The sequence below is a fragment of the Balaenoptera ricei genome, chromosome 11 (genome assembly GCF_028023285.1).
Source record: "Balaenoptera ricei isolate mBalRic1 chromosome 11, mBalRic1.hap2, whole genome shotgun sequence".
Lineage (NCBI taxonomy): Eukaryota > Metazoa > Chordata > Mammalia > Artiodactyla > Balaenopteridae > Balaenoptera > Balaenoptera ricei.
In genome coordinates, this window is record NC_082649.1 from 36,192,242 (window position 1) to 36,210,415 (window position 18,174).

Sequence of the window (18,174 nt, forward strand, 5' to 3'; positions counted from 1 at the left end):
TTGTTTCCCTCCTTCTATACTTGCCCTCTTCCAGGGTCCCACCTCCAGCAGCCAGTGTGACCCTTTAAAAATACATCAGATCATGTCATCTACTCAGAATCCTCCAGTCGCTTACCATCACACTCAGAATGTAGTATAAAGTCTCCACCATGGCCTGTAAGGCCGAACTGACCCTTGATGTTCTGTGAGCAGGTGAAGCATAGTACTTGAGGTCTTGGGACCTTTGCACTTGCTGTTTCCTCTGATTGAAACACTCTTCTCCAGATATCTACATGCCTCCACCACTCATTTCACTTAGGTCTCTGCTCAAATGACAACTCCTCAGAGAAGCCTTCCCTGGTCATTGGCTCAAAACAGCCCCACCATCCTTATTCCTTACTTTACTTTTCTTCACAGCACTAATCAGTACCTGACATTACATTAAATATAAACATGTAATTATGCATTAGTCTTCCCATTTAGAATGCTAAATGCTACGAAAACAAGGGTTTGTTTCCTTCACCCCAGCATCCCTGGTATGATACTTGACACGTAGAGGGCTCTCAATAAATATTTGCTAAGTGAATGAAAGACTCTATTCTAGGTCATCTGATTTCTTGACTCACACTCAGAAAGATCAAAGAAATATTTAAGCCTCAATTAAGTGAGTGGCACTTAGCTAGATGCTTAGAGCTTTAAAAAATCTAACAGTTCCTGACCCGAACTGTGACCTTCTGGGTGAGTAGTGATTGGGAGAGGACACAAGGGAGTCCTCAGGGTACTAGAAACGTTCTTTATCTGGGTAACAGTTATATAGGTGTACACCTAATTACAGATCTACTGAGCCAAACACTTCACATTTGTGTATTTTAAGTTGCACCCCAATAAAAGATTTGTTTTGTTTTGTTTTAAGTTTCTGGCCTATCTAGACACATCAACAGGTAGTTTCCAGCGTGGCAAACCAATGAGAGGTCTGCACAGACTGCCTGCCATATGATCAGCGAGAAAGCCACCCTCCAAAGTGCTAAGATTGGCAAACCGGCTAAAAGGAAAAGGTAGGCTGTATCCTGCCTTCCTTCTGACACCAGAACATCCCACAGATCACGGGCCTTCTTCAGTGCCCCAGGTCCACTTTCTCAATCTGATGCTCAACTGCTAGAAGATACGCCACCTGTTAGGGAGCAGATCCCTGAAGTGAGATGGAGCACGGCAGAGCTTAGACCGGGGCAAGAGAGAGGAACAGTATGGCAGCCTTTATGCTTTAGATTCTTAACCACATAGTTTGAGGACGTGAACACCGCGTCCACGCGTTTGGAGGGAACAACTAGCTGTACACTCGGCTCAGCGAACGTCACAAACCCAGCGAACGCCCGGCCTGGGCCCCAGGCCCCCAACGCGCACGCGCAGCATACAGCCGCCGCTACGCAGGCGCACTGCAGCCTTGTGCCGGGCAAAGCGGGGACAGGTGCCCCTGCGAGCGGGCGCGCGCGCGTTCTCGGGCGCGTGGGAAACGGGGTGCGCGCTATGGAGCAGCGGTTAGCTGAGTTCCGGGAGGTCCGGAAGCGAGCCGGGCTGGCGGCCGAACCCAGCACTTCGAGCCAGCGTGCACAAACCTCGGGAGAGAAGGCGGAAGCAGCTGCGACTCCAAAGGCAGCGCCAGGCTGGCTAAAACGGTTCCTGGTGTGGAAACTGAGGCCCGCGAGTGCCCAGGCCCAGCCCAACCTCGCTCAGGTGAGAGGAACGAGGCCTCACCCCCGGGTCCCTGGCTTCTGAGCCGCGGACTTGGCCTCTCGGGCAGCTCCGCCGAGGCCCCGCCCCGCCACCACGTGGTGGCAACACCCCCAGCCCCCCACCTCGCCGCGTCAAGGAGCGGCCCGGCCCGCCAGCCAGGCTCCCTCCCCAGCTTTCCAGCCGGGCCTTCGGTGGCGGGGCGGGGCTGCTGGCGCCTCCCGCCAGCTCGGGGGCGGGCCCTCGCGTCTCCAGCCTCTCGCATGGGCCCTGATGAGTGGCTTCGACATTTTCCTTCCAGCCCGCGACCCACGCAGCTCCGACTCCAGGCTTGAAGCGAGGGTCTAGGATCCTGGAAGAAAGGACCTCTGCCCTTGTGTTATTCACAGCGAGTTGAGTTATCGTTGTGCCCCCGGTGGCTTTGGGAAACCTCTCCACAATGGTGTTGAGTCACAGCCCTCTGCTAATGGAGGGTAAAAGGTCTAATTGGATTCTGATAAAAAGTGGCAGTAATTAAAGCTTCATTTGATTTCGCACCTGGGCCACATGCAGCCAGTCGCCCAAATAGCCTGCGCTTTAGAAATGGCATTTGAATACAAAATTCGCAAAAGTGTGGTAACTGTAACTGCCCGTGGTGGCATGTACCTTTGTCTCACTATTGAACTAGCAAGCCCTATTCAAGTTTAACAATGAATGTTCAAGGCGAAGACAATATATAGATTAGTATGATATCCGTTTCACCCTGTGAGTCTTTGGTAATTTCCTATTCACGTCTCAGTATCTTCGTTTTCACTCATGAGTAAGGTGGCAAGGTGATGACTTGAGTGTGAGATTGGAGCATCTATGTGGGAATACAGGACAAAACATCAAGGGGATATCTGTGCTGTGAGGCAATCTGTGACATGGCCTTTGTCCCTCCTAAGTGCAGTAACAGCCAAAAATTCCTTTTGAAAATTAAAATGTACCTTACTCCTCTTAAAATTACTTCAGTTCATCTATCATTGCACCACATCTGGTTTTAAGGAATTTTTAGGAGAGCATACTGTTACTCAGTTTGGATTAGATATTATTCTCCATGACACGCAGGGTTCCAACTGACTTGCAGAAAGAGAGTGCAGCAGGTTTCAAACAGTCCATTTCCTTGCATGCAGTTTGTCTCAGGATGACTATTGTTGATTAGAACTCACTGAGCACAATTACTTAGGATTTTATTTATTTATTTATTTTTAAATAAATTTATTTATTTTATTTTATTTATTTTATTTTTGGCTGTGTTGGGTCTTCGTTGCTGCACACGGGCTTTCCCCTGTTGGGGCGAGCAGGGGCTACTTTTCGTGGCTTCTCCTTGCGGTGGCTTCTCCTGTTGTGGAGCACGGGCTCTAGGCACGTGGGCTCAGTAGTTGTGGCTTGCGGGCTCTCGAGCACAGGCTCAGAAGCTGTGACGCATGGGCTTAGTTGCTCCGTGGTATGTGGGATCTTCCCGGACCAGGGCTCGAACCCGTGTCCCCTGAATTGGCAGGCGGATTCTTAACCACTGCGCCACCAGGGAAGTCCCTGGTTAGGATTTTAGAATCCATTTCCTCTACCTCTTTTCCTCTCCCAGTTACAAAATAGTATCTAGTCCACACAATGAGTTTTTGACTGTATGTCTCATTTCCAAAGGAATATGAGATCATTGAGTTGGATCTAGAGAAGCTGAACTTGGAGAAAGTTTTCATTATTAAAAACCCAAAAGCCGATGGCCTGACAAAGGGATGAGAGGAAATGCCGGACCTCCAGTGCTTCTTATTAATTACTCTGTTTTTCATAAGGAACTTTGAAGCTCATTTTCATTGGCTCAGCTACCATTCCTGGGTTTGTTCTGGTGTGAAATTCTCATTAAACTGCTTTTTTTCTCCCCTAATTTATAATCTATCTCTACCTAATAATTTAGGTGGCATACAGTGGCTTGTCAGAGATTTCTTTAACCTTCTGTTTCTAATTGCTCCTTTTTGCTGGCCATTGACAAGGAAGCATCCACCTCCTCCTTACCTCACTCTCGAATTTAGCTTGCAGAAAAGCAGTCCACTAAAATAAAATATTTCTTTCTGTGACAAGCGTCTACCACATTAGGACAGAAATGCCTGTAACTTTTAAAAACTCCTGCCAAGCCCCCCACCCCACCCCCGTCTCCCTCCCAGGCCCCCAGTGCACCATCTAGCCCCAAGGTCCATTGCCCACACTCATCCTGAAATTCCTCCCCTCCAAGCCTTGGCTCAGGTTGGCCCACTTCTCAAATGCTCTCCTTCTTTGGCGTCACCTGGCCAAGCACAGCCTTTGCATCACCCTCTCAATTCCAGGAGTCATCTTTTAACTTTTCTTTTCCCCCATCAGCATTCATTGATTCAGTATAATCCTATCATGTGCCCACTGTGTTCCAGCTGCTTTCCTGTATCCCAGGAGACAGTGTGATAAAGACAAAGCCCTGCTCTCACAGAACTCGCCTTTGAGTTGAAAGAACAGAATGATGAATGCTGCAAAAAGGTGGGGGGGACCCAGGGTGCTGTGATAGTGAATCGGGGGTGAGGGATGCAGAGTGCCACTTTAAATTGGGTGGACTCACTGAGGAGGTGACCTCACCATTTTCATAAGAAGGAGCCACTTTTGCAGAAACCTGGGAGAGGCCAAGGGTCCATGTGGTGACATTTTTACTGAGGTTTGTAGAAGAGGGAGCCAGCCAGGTGGTGTGAGGGGAAGGGGCTTTCCTCTCAGAGGGAACCACAAGTGCAAAGGCCCTGAGGTGGGAAGCAGCTTGGTATACAAGGAACGGAATTCCTGTCCCTAAACTGCACCATATGTGCTGTGGTGACTGTGGTGACCACAAACGCTTCCACAACACAGCTTTTACAGCAGAAGGCACACTGGTTCTAAAACAAATGCCAAACGAGGCAGAGGAATTTCCTTATTCCCCCCTCTTTGTTCCCTTTGCCAGTTCATTTAACCCCCTACCCCACCTCATCTCCTTCTAGCTCTCTAACCCTTCCCCTTACCACCCCCCATAAAGGCCCTAATTAAGTAAAAAGGGCTTTGGAGGGAGATCATCCTAGGATGCTAGACCAAACTCATCTCTGCCTGTCACCAGCCGTGTGACTTTAGGGGAGTTGCTTACACCTCAGCGTTTTCTTATCAGTAAATTGGGAATAATAATACCTGCTTGCTGGATTACAGGAGATCAGGCATCTTGAAGGCACTCAATAAATGGTGACCATAGCATTATTCTTGTTATACTCCTTCAATAATAAAATAAATTCAGTCTACTGTGAGTTTCAGGTCGTACACATTTAAGATGTATTCTGTAGCCATCATTTCTCTCCGTCTTCCATGTCACCACCCTAATCTCTGCCTGGTCCTGTCTTGCTGGGCCTCCTGCATGAGCTACTAACAATTTCCTTTCTTCTACTTTTGCAGCCCATTTTCTGCCTGGCAGCCAGAATAGTCTTAAATATTAATCAGATTGTATTAGTTCCCTGCTTCAGTGATTTCCCTATTGTGCACACTGGTTAAATCTGAAAGGGACATTTATTTGTTTAATAAATGTGTGTGTTTGTGGGTGGGGGTTTGTTGATTTTATGTTAAGAACCTTTCCAATCTAATTGAAAAGGTAATAATTACAATATTGATACTAAAAATCAAGGGTTTAACAATATAGAATTTCTGAAGCAACATAAATCAGATGACCTGTATTTTTAACCAGGACCAAATAATATTTGTGGTCCCTTTTAAATTGCCACGTGAAGAATAAGAGATATAATTGAATAAATGAACTAAAAGTCTACTATATATTGAGAACTTATGTGTGGGGTACTGTGTTTGGCTCTGGAGACACCAGAAGATAATAAATGGTAGCTTGGGGCCTCGTGCAACCATCTAGGGACACATGTGACCTATATTAAAAGAGAGACACTTGAATGAGGAATAGTTTGGTGCTCAGTGAGAAACAGCCAGTCAGAGCTCTAGGTGGCAGAGGGGACACCCTCCTTGATGGCCCAGGAGGTCGGGGCATATACAGTTCACCGTGCTTGCCTGGAGGAAGCAAGTTGCTGAAGAATGGAGAGGAAGCAGAGGCTATTCCTAGCCACAGAGGGACAATGTCTTTGGGTCGTAAGACCAGTTGAACTGGAGTAGAGGGTTCATTTATAGAGCAATAGCTGGCGGATCATGTTGTTCAGAAACTTTTTAGACCACTGTTTTACAGACTGCAAGTCATGACTCATTAGTGGGTGGTGAAATCAATTTAGAGGATCTAGTCCTCTGTTAAAACTAAATTTAAACAAATAGAATAGAAAATCAAAGCTTCACATGTAAGGAAGGTATTTGTTGATTTGTGACCTTTTTTCCCCCTGATATATGTATGCGGGGTTGCAGTACAAAATGTATTTTTTATTGTGGGTCATACCCAAAAAAGTTTGGAAAATACTGGACTGGAGATCAAGCACCCTAAAGCTCCTTAAGTACCTGTGTCTCCCATTAGCACACAGCGCAGGGGCCTGTGTACTGGCATTTCTGTCTGTTGAGTGAACGCAAGGCCTTGGATTCCAGCCCAAGGAGTTTAAATTTTAACCCGTAGGCGATAAAAATTTGTCAAAGGTTTGTGAGCAGGGGGTTGATGGGTGTTGTAGCAGATCCATTTAGCAACTGTACATAGGATGGTTTGGGGAGGGAAGAGTTCGGAGGTGGGGAGTCCAGTTAGGAGATCCTGGGGGTGTGTAGGATGGTCACAGGGGATGGAAAGGTTGTGGCTATACCAGTGACTTTAATGTGTGGAAGGGATTTTTGTTTCCCGTTTCTGGTGTAGTCTTCATTTTAGAATCATGTCACTCAACAAAATTTTAGCTCCTCTAGACAAATCAGCAAACATATATTGATTCTGTGTGGGAAGCATGTGGTCACTGCCTTATCAATTACGGGGGAGTTTCTGTACCAGGCACAAATTAGCTCCTGTTAGCAACAGATTAATCTGAGGAAATGTCTGCCTCAGATGGATATCCCTCTGAACGCTGTAAGGATTTCATCGGGTCACATCTCACTGATCAGTTTTGATTCTGTCGGAGCAGAATGCATAGGAGCTCTTTGGAGATGGTTGTCCTAGAGAGCAGGGCAAGAAAATAGACGCAGATGAGCCGGAAGCCTTTCCCGAGCAAGGACAGCTGTCTCTCCAGATCGGTTTTGATCCTCCCGGCCCCACTGCCTATTATTCTTACTTTGGTTTGTTTGTGTGTGTCCCAGGGAGCGGTTCGGCTTGGGGGCCGCGCGTCACAGCCACCGGGGAATCCAGCCGAGCCTCCGCCGGCCCCGCCCCCGCAGGACCAGTCTCTCCTGACCAACATCACCTTCTTGAAGGTGCTCCTCTGGTTGGTCCTGCTGGGACTGTTTGTGCAACTGGAATTTGGCCTGGCTTATTTTGTCCTGTCGCTCTTCTACTGGATGTATGTGGGGACACGAGGCGCCGAGGAGAAGACGGAGGGGGAGAAGAGCGCGTACTCCGTGTTCAACCCCGGCTGCGAGGCCATCCAGGGTACCCTGACTGCCGAGCAGCTGGAACGCGAGCTGCACTTGCGACCCCTGCAGGGGAGATAGGACCAGCCGTGCTGTCAGCTGGCCTCCCAAGGTCCTTTCACCCCTGGGGCACTGACTTGTGGGTTTGACTAAGGACAGCTTGCGGGTCAGTTCTGTGACTCCGCAATTCCACACGCTTTCCCCGATCTCCTGCTGCAGTTTTCTTTCAGAACTTCTTTTTGGTTTTGGTGAAACTCCCAGGAAGACGCTCACTGTGGGTCTGATGCAATTTATAAAAATTACACGCTTAAGAAAGGAGACCTGTTAGTCTCTTTATTTGAGAGAGGTGATTTTTAGAGCACTAAGAGGGCATTGGGGAGATAACTGTTTAAAATATCCAGCTGTTTGTAGTAATCGTTTGGTACATCAAGACTGTATAAAGTAAATATTCTCTTTAAATCTTTTTTTAATTAATTTATTTTTCATTGAAGTATAGTTGATTTATAATGTTGTGTTAGTTTCAGGTGTTCAGCAGAATGTTTCAGATATATATTCTTTTTCAGATTCGTTTCCCATATAGGTTATTATAAAATATTGAGTATAGTTCCCTGTACTACACAGTAGGTCCTTGTTGTTTATCTATTTTATATATAGTAGTATGTATCTGCTAATTCCAAATTCCTAATTTATCCCTCCCCCCCGACCTTTCCCCTTTGGTAACCATAAATTTGTTTTCTATGTCTGTGAGTCTGTTTCTGTTTTGTAAATAAGTTCATTTGTATCATTTTTTAGATTCCACATATAAGTGGTAGCATATGGTATTTGTGTTTCTCTTTCTGACTTACTTCACTTAGTATGATAATCTCTAGGTCCATCCATCCATGTTGCTGCAAATGGCATTATTTCATTCTTTTTTATGGCTGAGTAGTATTCCATTGTGTGTATATATATCACATCTTCTTTATCCATTCCTCTGTTGATGGACAATTAGGTTGCTTCCATGTCTTGGCTATTGTAAATAGTGCTGCAGTGAAGAAGGGTGTTGTGCGTGTATCTTTTTTTTGTTGTTGTTTTTGTTTTGGTTTTTTTGGTTTTTTTGAATTTTATTTTATTTTTTTATACAGCAGGTTCTTATTAGTTATCCATTTTATACATGTTAGTGTATATATGTCAATCCCAATCTCCCAATTCATCACAGCACCACCACCGCTCCCCACCGCTTTCCCCCCTTGGTGTCCATACGTTTGTTCTCTACATCTGTGTCTCAGTTTCTGCCCTGCAAACCAGTTCATCTGTACCATTTTTCTAGGTTCCACATGTATGCATTAATATATGATATTTGTTTTTCTCTTTCTGACTTAACTTCACTCTGTATGACAGTCTCTAGATTCATCCACATCTCTACAAATGACCCAATTTCATTCCTTTTTTTTTTTTTTAAACTTATTTATTTATTTATTTATGGCTGTGTTGTGTCTTCGTTTCTGTGCGAGGGCTTTCTCTAGTTTTGGCAAGTCGGGGCCACTCTTCATCGTGGTGCGTGGGCCTCTCACTATCGCGGCCTCTCTTGTTGCGGAGCACAGGCTCCAGGCGCGCAGGCTCAGTAATTGTGGCCCACAGGCCCAGTTGCTCCGCAGCATGTGGGATCTTCCCAGACCAGGGCTCGAACCCATGTCCCCTGCATTGACAGGCGGATTCTTAACCACTGTGCCACCAGGGAAGCCCCAATTTTGTTCCTTTTTATGGCTGAGTAATATTCCATTGTATATATGTACCACATCTTCTTTATCCATTCATCTGTCGATGGGCATTTAGGTTGCTTCCGTGACCTGGCTATTGTAAATAGTGCTGCCATGAACATTGGGGTGCATGTGTCTTTTTGAATTATGGTTTTCTCTGGGTATATGCTCAGTAGTGGGATTACTGGGTCATATGGTAATTCTATCTTTAGTTTTTTAAGGAACCTCCATACTGTTCTCCATAGTAGCTGTATCAATTTACATTCCCACCAACAGTGCAAGAGGGTTCCCTTTTCTCCACACTCTCTCCAGCATTTGTTGTGTGTAGATTTTCTGATGATGCCCATTCTAACTGGTGTGAGGTGATACCTCATTGTAGTTTTGACTTGCATTTCTCTAATAATTAGTGATGTTGAGCAGTTTTTCATGTGCTTCTTGGCCATCTGTATGTCTTCTTTGGAGAAATGTCTGTTTAGGTCTTCTGCCCATTTTTTGATTGGGTTGTTTGTTTTTTTGATATTGAGCTGCATGAGCTGTTTATATATTTTGGAGATTAATCCTTTGTCCGTTGATTTGTTTGCAAATATTTTCTCCCATTCTGAGGGTTGTCTTTTCTTCTTGTTTGTAGTTTCCTTTGCTTTGCAGAAGCTTTTACGTTTCATTAGGTCCCATTGGTTTATTTTTGTTTTTACTTCCATTACTCTAGGAGGTGGATCAAAAAAGATCTAGCTGTGATTTATGTCAAAGAGTGTTCTTCTTGTGTTTTCCTCTAAGAGTTTTATAGTGTCCGGTCTTACATTTAGGTCTCTAATCGCGTGTATCTTTTTGAATTATTGTTTTCTCTGGGTATATGCCCAGGATTGGGATTGCAGGATCATATGGCAACTCTATTTTTAGTTTTTGAGGAACCTCTGTACTGTTTTCCACAGTGGCTGCACCAATTTACATTCCTAACAACAGTGTAGGAGGGTTCCCTTTCCTCCACACCCTCTCCAGCATTTATTATTTGTAGACTTTTTGATGATGGCTGTTCTGACCGGTGTGAGGGGATACCTCATTGTAGTTTTTTTTTTTTAAATTTTATTTATTTATTTATTTATTTTTGGCTGTGTTGGGTCTTCGTTTCTGTGCGAGGGCTTTCTCTAGTTGCGGCAAGCGGGGGCCACTCTTCATCGCGGTGCGCGGGCCTCTCACTATCGTGGCCTCTTTTGTTGCGGAGCACAGGCTCCAGACGCACAGGCTCAGTAGTTGTGGCTCACGGGCCTAGTTGCTCCGCGGCATGTGGGATCTTCCCAGACCAGGGCTCAAACCCGTGTCCCCTGCATTAGCAGGCAGATTCTCAACCACTACGCCACCAGGGAAGCCCCGTCATTGTAGCTTTGATTTGCATTTCTCTAATAATTAGCAATGTGGAGCATCTCTTCATGTGCCTTTTGGCCATCTGTATGTCTTCTTTGGAGAAATGTCTTTTTAGATCTTGTGCCCATTTTTTGATGGGGTTTTTTTGATATTGAGTGGCATGAGCTGTTTGTATATTTTGCAGATTAATCCCTTGTCAGTTGCATCGTTTGCAAATATTTTCTCCCCTTGTGGAGGTTGTCTTTTTGCTTTGTTTATGGCTTCCTTTGCTGTGCAAAAGATTTTAAGTTTAATTAGGTCCTGTTTATTTTTGTTTTCATTTCCATTATTGTAGGAGATGGACCTAAAAAGATATTGCTGCGATTTATGTCAGAGAGTGTCCTGCCTATGTTTTATTTTAGGAGATTAATAGTATCTGGTTTTACCTTTAGGTGTTTAATCCATTTTGAGTTTATTTTTGTGTATGGTGTTAGAGAATGTTTTAATTTCATTCTTTTACAGGTAGCTGTCCACTTTTCCCAGCACCACTTATTGAAGAGACTGTCTTCTCTGTTGTACATTCTTGCCTCCTTTGTCATAGATTAATTGACCATAGGTGTATGGATTTATTTCTGGGCTTTCTGTCCTATTCCATTGAGCTATATTTCTGTTTTTGTGCCAGTACCATGCTCTTTTGATTACTGTAGCTGTGTAGTATAGTCTGAAGTCAGGGAGACTGATTCCTCCAGCTTTCTTTTTCTTTCTCAAGATTGCTTTGGTTTTTCGGGGTCTTTTGTGTTTCCATACAAATTTTATTTTATTTTTGTTCTAGTTCTGTGAAAAATGCCATTGGTAATTTGATAGGGATTGCATTGAATCTGTCGATTGCCATGGGTAGTATAGTCATTTTGACAGTATTGATTCTTCCAATCCAAGAACATGGTATATCTTTCCATTTGTTTGTGTCATCTTTGATTTCTTTCTTCAGTGTCTTATAGTTTTTGGAGTACAGGTCTTTTGTCTCCTTAGGTAGGTTTATTCCTAGGTATTTTATTCTTTTTGATGCAGTGGTAAATGGGATTGTTTCCTTAATTTCTCTTTCTGATCTTTTGTTGTTAGGGATAGAAACGCAACAGATTTCTGTGTATTAATTTTGTATCCTACAACTTTACTGAATTCATTGATGAGCTCTAGTAGTTTTCTGGTAGCGTCTTTAGGATTTTCTGTGTATAGTATCATGTCATTTGCAAACACTGACAGTTTTACTTCTTCTTTTCCACTTTGGATTCCTTTTATTTCTTTTTCTTCTTTGATTGATGTGTCTAGGACTTCCAATACTATGTTGAACAAAAGTGGTGAGAGTGGGCATCCTTGTCTTGTTCCTGATCTTAGAGGAAATGCCTTCAGCTTTTCACCCTTGCATATGATGTTAGCTGTGGGTTTGTCATATATGACCTTTATTATGTTGAGGTAGTTTCCCTCTATGCCCACTTTCTGGAGAGGTTTTTTTGTTTTTTTTAAATCATAAATGGATGTTAAATTTTACCAAAAGCTTTTTCTGCATCTGTTGAGATGATCATATGGTTTTTATTCTTCAACTTGTTAATGTGGTATATCACACTGATTGATTTGCGGATATTGAAAAATCCTTGCATCCCTAGGATAAATCCTACTTGATCATGGTGTATGATCCTTCTAATGTATTGTTGGACTCAGTTTGCTATTATTTTGTTGAGAATTTTTGCATCTGTGTTCATCAGTGATATTAGCCTGTAATTTTCTTTTTTTGTGGTATCTTTGTCTGGTTTTGGTATCAGGGTGATGGTGGCCTCATAGAATGAGTTTGGAAGTGTTCCTTTCTCTGCAATTTTTTGGAATAGTTCCAGAAGGATAGGTGTTAACTCTTCTCGAAGTGTGTGGTAGAATTCTCCTGTGAAGCCATCTGGTCCTGGACTTTTGTTTGTTGGGAGTTTTAAAATCACAGATTCAATTTCAGTACTTGTAATTGGTCTGTTCATATTTTCTGTTACTTCCTGGTTCAGTCTTGAGAGATTGTTCCTTTCTAAGAATTTGTCCATTTCTTCTAGGTTGTCCGTTTTATTGGAATATAGTTGCCCATAGTGATCTCTTATGGTCCTTTGTATTTCTATGGTGTTGGTTGTAACTTCTCCTTTTTCATTTCTAATTTTATTAATTTGGGCCCTCTCCCATTTTTTCTTGATGAGTCTTGCTAAAGGTTTATCAATTTTGTTTATCTTTTCAAAGAACCAGCTTTTAGTTTTATTGATCTTTTCTATTGTTTTTTTAGTCTCTACTTCATTTATTTCTGCTCTGATATTTATGACTTATTCCCTTCTACTAACTTTGGGTTTTGTTTGTTCTTCTTTCCATCGTTGCTTTAGATGTAAGGTTAGGTTGTTTATTTGAGACTTGTTTCCTGAGGTAAGCTTGTATTGCTATAAACTTCCCTCTTAGAACTGCTTTTGCCGCGTCCCATAGGTTTTGGATTGTTGTGTTTTCATTTTCGTTTGTCTCTAGGTATTTTTTGATTTCCTCTTTAATTTCTTCAGTGACCCATTGGTTATTTAGTAGCATATTTTTTAGCCTCCACATGTTTGTGTTTATTGCAGTTTTTTTCTTGTAGTTGATTTCTAATCTCATAGCATTGTGGTCGGAAAAGGTGTTTGATATGATTTCAGTTTTCTTAAATTTACCAAGGCTTGCTTTGTGCCCAGCATGTGATCTATCCTGGAGAATGTTCCATGTGCACTTGAAAAGAATGTGTATTCTGCTGCTTTTGGATGAAACGCTCTATACATATCAATTAAGTCCATTTGCTCTAATGTGTCATTTAAGGCCTGGGTTTCCTTATTGATTTTATATCTCGATGATCTGTCCATTGATGTAAGTGGGGTGTTAAAGTCTCCCAGAATTTCTTATATATGTTAACATTTGTCTTATATATTGCCATATATAATTTACACCTTATATATTGAGGTGCCTTATATAATATATGCTTTATATGTTGAGGTGCTCCTATGTTGGGTGCATGTATATTTACAATTGTTATATCTTCTTCTTGGATTGATCCCTTTATTATTATGGAGAGTCCTTCTTTGTCTCTTGTAACAGTCTTTATTTTGAAGGCTCTTTTGTCTGATATGAGTATTGCTACTCTTTTGGTTTCCATTTGCGTGGAATACCTTTTTCCATCCCCTCACTTTCAGTCTGTATGTGTTTCTAGATCTGAAGTGGGTCTCTTGTAAACAGCATATATACGGGTCTTGTTTCTGTATCCATTCAGCCAGTCTATGTCTTTTGGTAGGAGCATTTAATCTGTGTACATTTAAGGTAATTATCGATATGTATGTTCTTACTGCCATTTTGTTAATTGCTTTGGACTTGTTTTTGTAGGTCTTTTTTCTCCTTTTCCTCTTTTGTTCTCTTGTGATTTGATAATTATTTTCAGTGTTGTGTTTGGATTCCTTTTTCTTTTTTGTGTGTATATTACAGATTTTTGGTTTGCAGTTACCATGAGGTTTTGATATAGAAGTCTATATAAATACATGATGTTTTAAGTTGCTGATCTCTTAATTTCAAATGCATTTCAAATATCCTGCATTTGTACTCTGTTCCTCTCATGATTACTGGCTTTGATATCATGTTTGTATGTGGATGATTTCCTGCCTTTACTGTATGTTTGCCTTTACCAGTGAGCTTTCCCATTTCGTAATTTTCTTGCTTCCAGTTGTGGCCTTTTCTTTTCTACCTAGAGAAGTTCCTTTAGCATTTGTTTTAAAGCTGGTTTGGTGGTGCTGAATTCTTTCAGCTTTTGCTTATCTGTAAAGCTTTTGATTTCTCCATCAATCCAAATGAGAGCCTTGCTGGGTAGAGTATTCTTGGTTGTAGGTTTTTTCCTTTTATCACTTTAAATATATCGTGCCACTTCTTTCTGACCTGCAGAGATTCTGCTGAAAAATCAGCTGATAACCTCATGGGGATTCCTTTGTATGTTATTTGTTGCCTTTCCCTTACTGCTTTTATTATTTTCTCTTTGTCTTTAATTTTTGTCAGTTTGATTACTATGTGTCTCAGCATGTTCCTCCTTGGGTTAATCCTGCCTGGGACTCTGAACTTCCTGGACTTGGTTGACTGTTGCCTTTCCCATGTTAGGGAAGTTTTCAGCTATTATCTCGTCAAGTATTTTCTCAGGCCCTTTCTCTCTCTTTTCTTCTTCTGGGATCCCTGTAATGTGAATGTTGGTATGTTTAATGTTGTCCCAGAGGTCTCTTAAACTGTGCTCATTTCTTTTCATTCTTTTTTCTTTCTTTTGTTCTGCGGCAGTGATTTCCCCCATTTTGTCTTCCAGCTCACTTATCTGTTCTTCTGCCTCATTTATCCTGCTGTTGACTCCTTCTAGTGTATTTTTCATTTCAGTTATTGTATTCTTCAGCTCTCTTTGGTTCTTTATATTTTCTAATTCTTTGTTAAAATTTTCTTGTAACTTCTCACAGCATGCATCCATTCCTTTTCCAGGGTCTTGGATCATCTTTATGATAATTACTGTGAAGTCCTTCTCTGGTAGATTGCCTACCTCTACTTCACTTAGTTGTTCTTCTGGGGTTTTATCTTCTTCCCTCATCTGGAACATACTCCTCTGCCATCTTATTTTGTCTGAATTTCTGTGTTTGTGGACTCAGTTCAACAGGCCGCCAGATTGTAGTATTCTTTCTTCTGGTGTCTGCCCCCTGGTGGGTGAGGCTGGTCTAGAGGCTTGTGTAGGCTTCCTGGTGGAAGGGGCCGGTGCCTGCCCGATGGTGGGTAGAGCTGGGTCTTGGCCCTCTGGTGGGCAGGGCTGTGTCAAGGGGCATGTCTAGAGGTTGCTGTGGGTTCAAGAAGTCTTTAGGCAGCCTGTCTGCTGATGGGTGGAGCTGTGTTCCTGCCCTGTTGGTTGTTTGGCCTGAGGTGTCTCAGCACTGGAGCCTACAGGCGGTTGGGTGGGGTCAGGTCTTGGTGCCAAAATGGTGGCTTCCAGGAGAGCTCACACTGATGAATAGTCCCTGGTGCCTCCACCACCAGTGTCCTTGTTCTCACAGTGAGCCACAGCCACACCCTCCTATCCCACTTCTTCAGGAGACCTCCAAGACCAGCAGGTAGGTCTGGCCCAGGCTCCTATGAAGTCACTGGCTTTGCCCTGCGTCCCGGTACGACGAGACCTTTTATGCACCCTCCAAGAATGGAGTCTCTGTTTCTCCCAATCCTGTGGAGCTCCTGCAATCAAGCCCCGCTGGCCTTCAAAGCCAAATGCTCTGGGGGCTCCTCCTCCCAATGCTTGACCTTTAGGCTGCAGAGCCTGGCATGGTGTTCAGAGCTCTCACGCCCACTGGAGAACTTCTGTGATATAATTATTCTCCAGTCTCTGGGTCGCCTTCCCGGGTGGTATGGGATTTGATTACATTGTGAGGGCGCCCCTCCTACCATCTCGTGGTTTCTTCTTTATGTTTTGGATGTAGAACATCTTTTTTTGGTAGAATCCAGTCTTTTTTATCGATAGTTGTTCAGCAGTTAGTTGTGATTTTGGTATGCTTGTGAGAGGAGGTAAGCTCAAAGTCCTCCTACTCTGCCATCTTGTCCCTCTTTAAGTCTTTTCATATCATATTCATTTTTACTGAAAAGTTTAAGTTGGAAGTGTCTGGGATTTTTGGTTTTTGGGTTTTTTTTTCTTTCTGCCTTAAGTCTTCTTTTTTTGGCCATCAGTGCTATTGAAACATCTGCTTTTCAGAAACAGGCCCCCATCGCCCATCACCATTTTTCCACGCTCCTCAGTTATTCTGCTGCTACACAGTGAAGGAAGATTAGAGAAGGCAGGGTTCTAAGTGACAAGTGTGGGGAGTAATTTCACAAAGTCAATATTTGTAAATATGGTAAGTGGCTGTTAATGATGAATTCAGCAAGAAGAAATTCTTGAGTATGTACAAAGGGGAGCTCTGGAAGTGGAACTCCTGATTTTTGGCTGCTTGGGTTGTTTCTTATATTCTAAAGACTTTAGAGTGAGCAGTGCCTTTGACTGTGGGCCTCTGGTGGGAAATTATGTAAATAGTGGTAATCAGCCATGCTTTGTGTTCCTGCCTCTTCCAGTGTGAAGTTAAGAGTTTGGGCTCATTAAAATTGGGCAAAGCAAACCATTGAATACTATTTTTTTTTTTTTTTACTAGTCATACTGATTAGTAAGAGGACTCAAGCTTTAAAGCAATAGTTTTTTTCCAAATTTCAGATTTTAAGAAATTAATGTCTCCTCAGTAGGTTTTCAGCTTCAGAATTCAGTTATTAATTCTTATATTGTGAAAGTAACTTTATTGTCTAGGAGATGTTACTAAATAATGGTGGTCTATTTTCTTTTTTTATTCTTGCCTGATTTACTTATAGTAAAATCTTAATTTAAATTTAACTTTTATTCATTGAATGCCAACACTCTGCTAGGTGCTTGAGATATAATAATAAAAAAAAGCAGGCATTTTCCCAGTTCTTGGAGCATATAGTCTAACTGGGAATGGGGTGGTGGACAAAATAAAACAAGCAATGCCAGTAATTGAGTGAGATGTTTTAGTTGTATCAATAGAAGGCCTGCAGAGCAGATGTTCTCATGAATCACACTTTGTAGACAGCTAACCCCATGTGTTTCAGCCCATGTTGAAAACTTACATGCATTGCTCCTCTCTAGCCCCTTGCTGATTGGGAGTTTGACTGTCTTTCAGAGTCATCCCTTGAGCTGAAGTTTCCTTTAGCTCATAAAGAAGTCTTTTCTTCTGTGACTCCTGTGTGAACTGGACCTGTAGAAAGTATGGGAAACAGATGAATCCCTATTAAACATGCAAGTTTCTATTTTATTTGCAATACATGATTTTGTCTCCTGATTTATTTTCTCAAGGCTTTCTCCATCTCCTTGATATTTCACTTGAACTTTTCCATTTCATAAAAGCCAGATACCAAGAAGAAATATCCTTCCCTGATCAAAGGTTCACTGCAAAGCCCAGGGCAATAAATACCGTTCTAGAAAAGAATTAATTTGTATTTTAAAAAATGTATAATTCAAACTTTTACCTAAAACGAAGTGCCTGTAACTCTGAATTAGGAACATTTGGTCCAATTATTAATCCCAGCAAAGTAGAGACTTCTCTTAAGGACAGAAGAGACTCAATTTAGGAGCTGCCTTCTCTAGCATTCTTTGAAAATGTAGCCATTTATAACAAGGTGTAGCCTGGATTGCCTTAAGCCCACCTTTCATGGGATTTTCTGTGAGTGATTTGTCAACTCTCCTTGCTCACCTCTTCCCAGAGGTTGCATGTAAGGACAGCATTAACTTCTAGGAAAAGTGGGGTGTGAACCACTTAAATGCCTGACAGGGAAGAAAGGAAAGGATGGTATGTATTTGCTGTTCTCATCAGCCCATTAAGCTTTAGGTGCAGTCTTGATTTCCTGAATTTAGAAAGGCCTATTGATCTCAGAATTTCCACTCAGGGCCTGACCATTAGCCCAGCAAGCAGCTTCCATTAAGGGCTGCTTCTGTCATCAGGGAACAGAGACCCCAGAGATGCATTCAGTCTCTATGACAGCTGTGTGCACGGATGAGGTCATCTCTGTCTGAGTCTTGCAAGTAAACTGGTTTTTGCTTTTATTTACATTATCCCATCTTGCCTAATCACAGGGACTGTTAAATGAGCCTCTAACTATTTATAGGGCTAGAAGAGCCCCCAAAATGCCATCAAATGCACCCCCCCACCTTAGGCAGGTCTGCATTTATTTTTTTTGTTTTTGTTTTTGTTTTTGCCACACCATGTGGCATGTGGGATCATAG

The 18,174-nt window shown here is 42.5% G+C and overlaps 1 protein-coding gene across 1 annotated transcript; it reads left to right on the top strand.

Moving 5' to 3' along the window:
* Nucleotides 1–1,430: 1,430 nt before the first annotated feature.
* Nucleotides 1,431–7,959, top strand: SAYSD1 (SAYSVFN motif domain containing 1). The gene is made up of 2 exons (XM_059937472.1): nt 1,431–1,710; nt 6,973–7,959. Exons 1-2 carry the CDS (start codon nt 1,504–1,506, stop codon nt 7,321–7,323), a joined length of 558 nt encoding a protein of 185 aa, XP_059793455.1. The 5' UTR covers nt 1,431–1,503; the 3' UTR covers nt 7,324–7,959.
* The last annotated feature ends 10,215 nt before the right edge of the window (nt 7,960–18,174 follow it).

Coding starts and splice junctions, on each gene's coding strand:
- SAYSD1 (XM_059937472.1), top strand. CDS start 1,504: ATGGAGCAGCGGTTAGCTGAGTTCCGGGAGGTCCGGAAGCGAGCCGGG. Junction 1,711..6,972: donor CCCAGCCCAACCTCGCTCAG/GTGAGAGGAACG, acceptor TGTGTGTCCCAG/GGAGCGGTTCGGCTTGGGGG.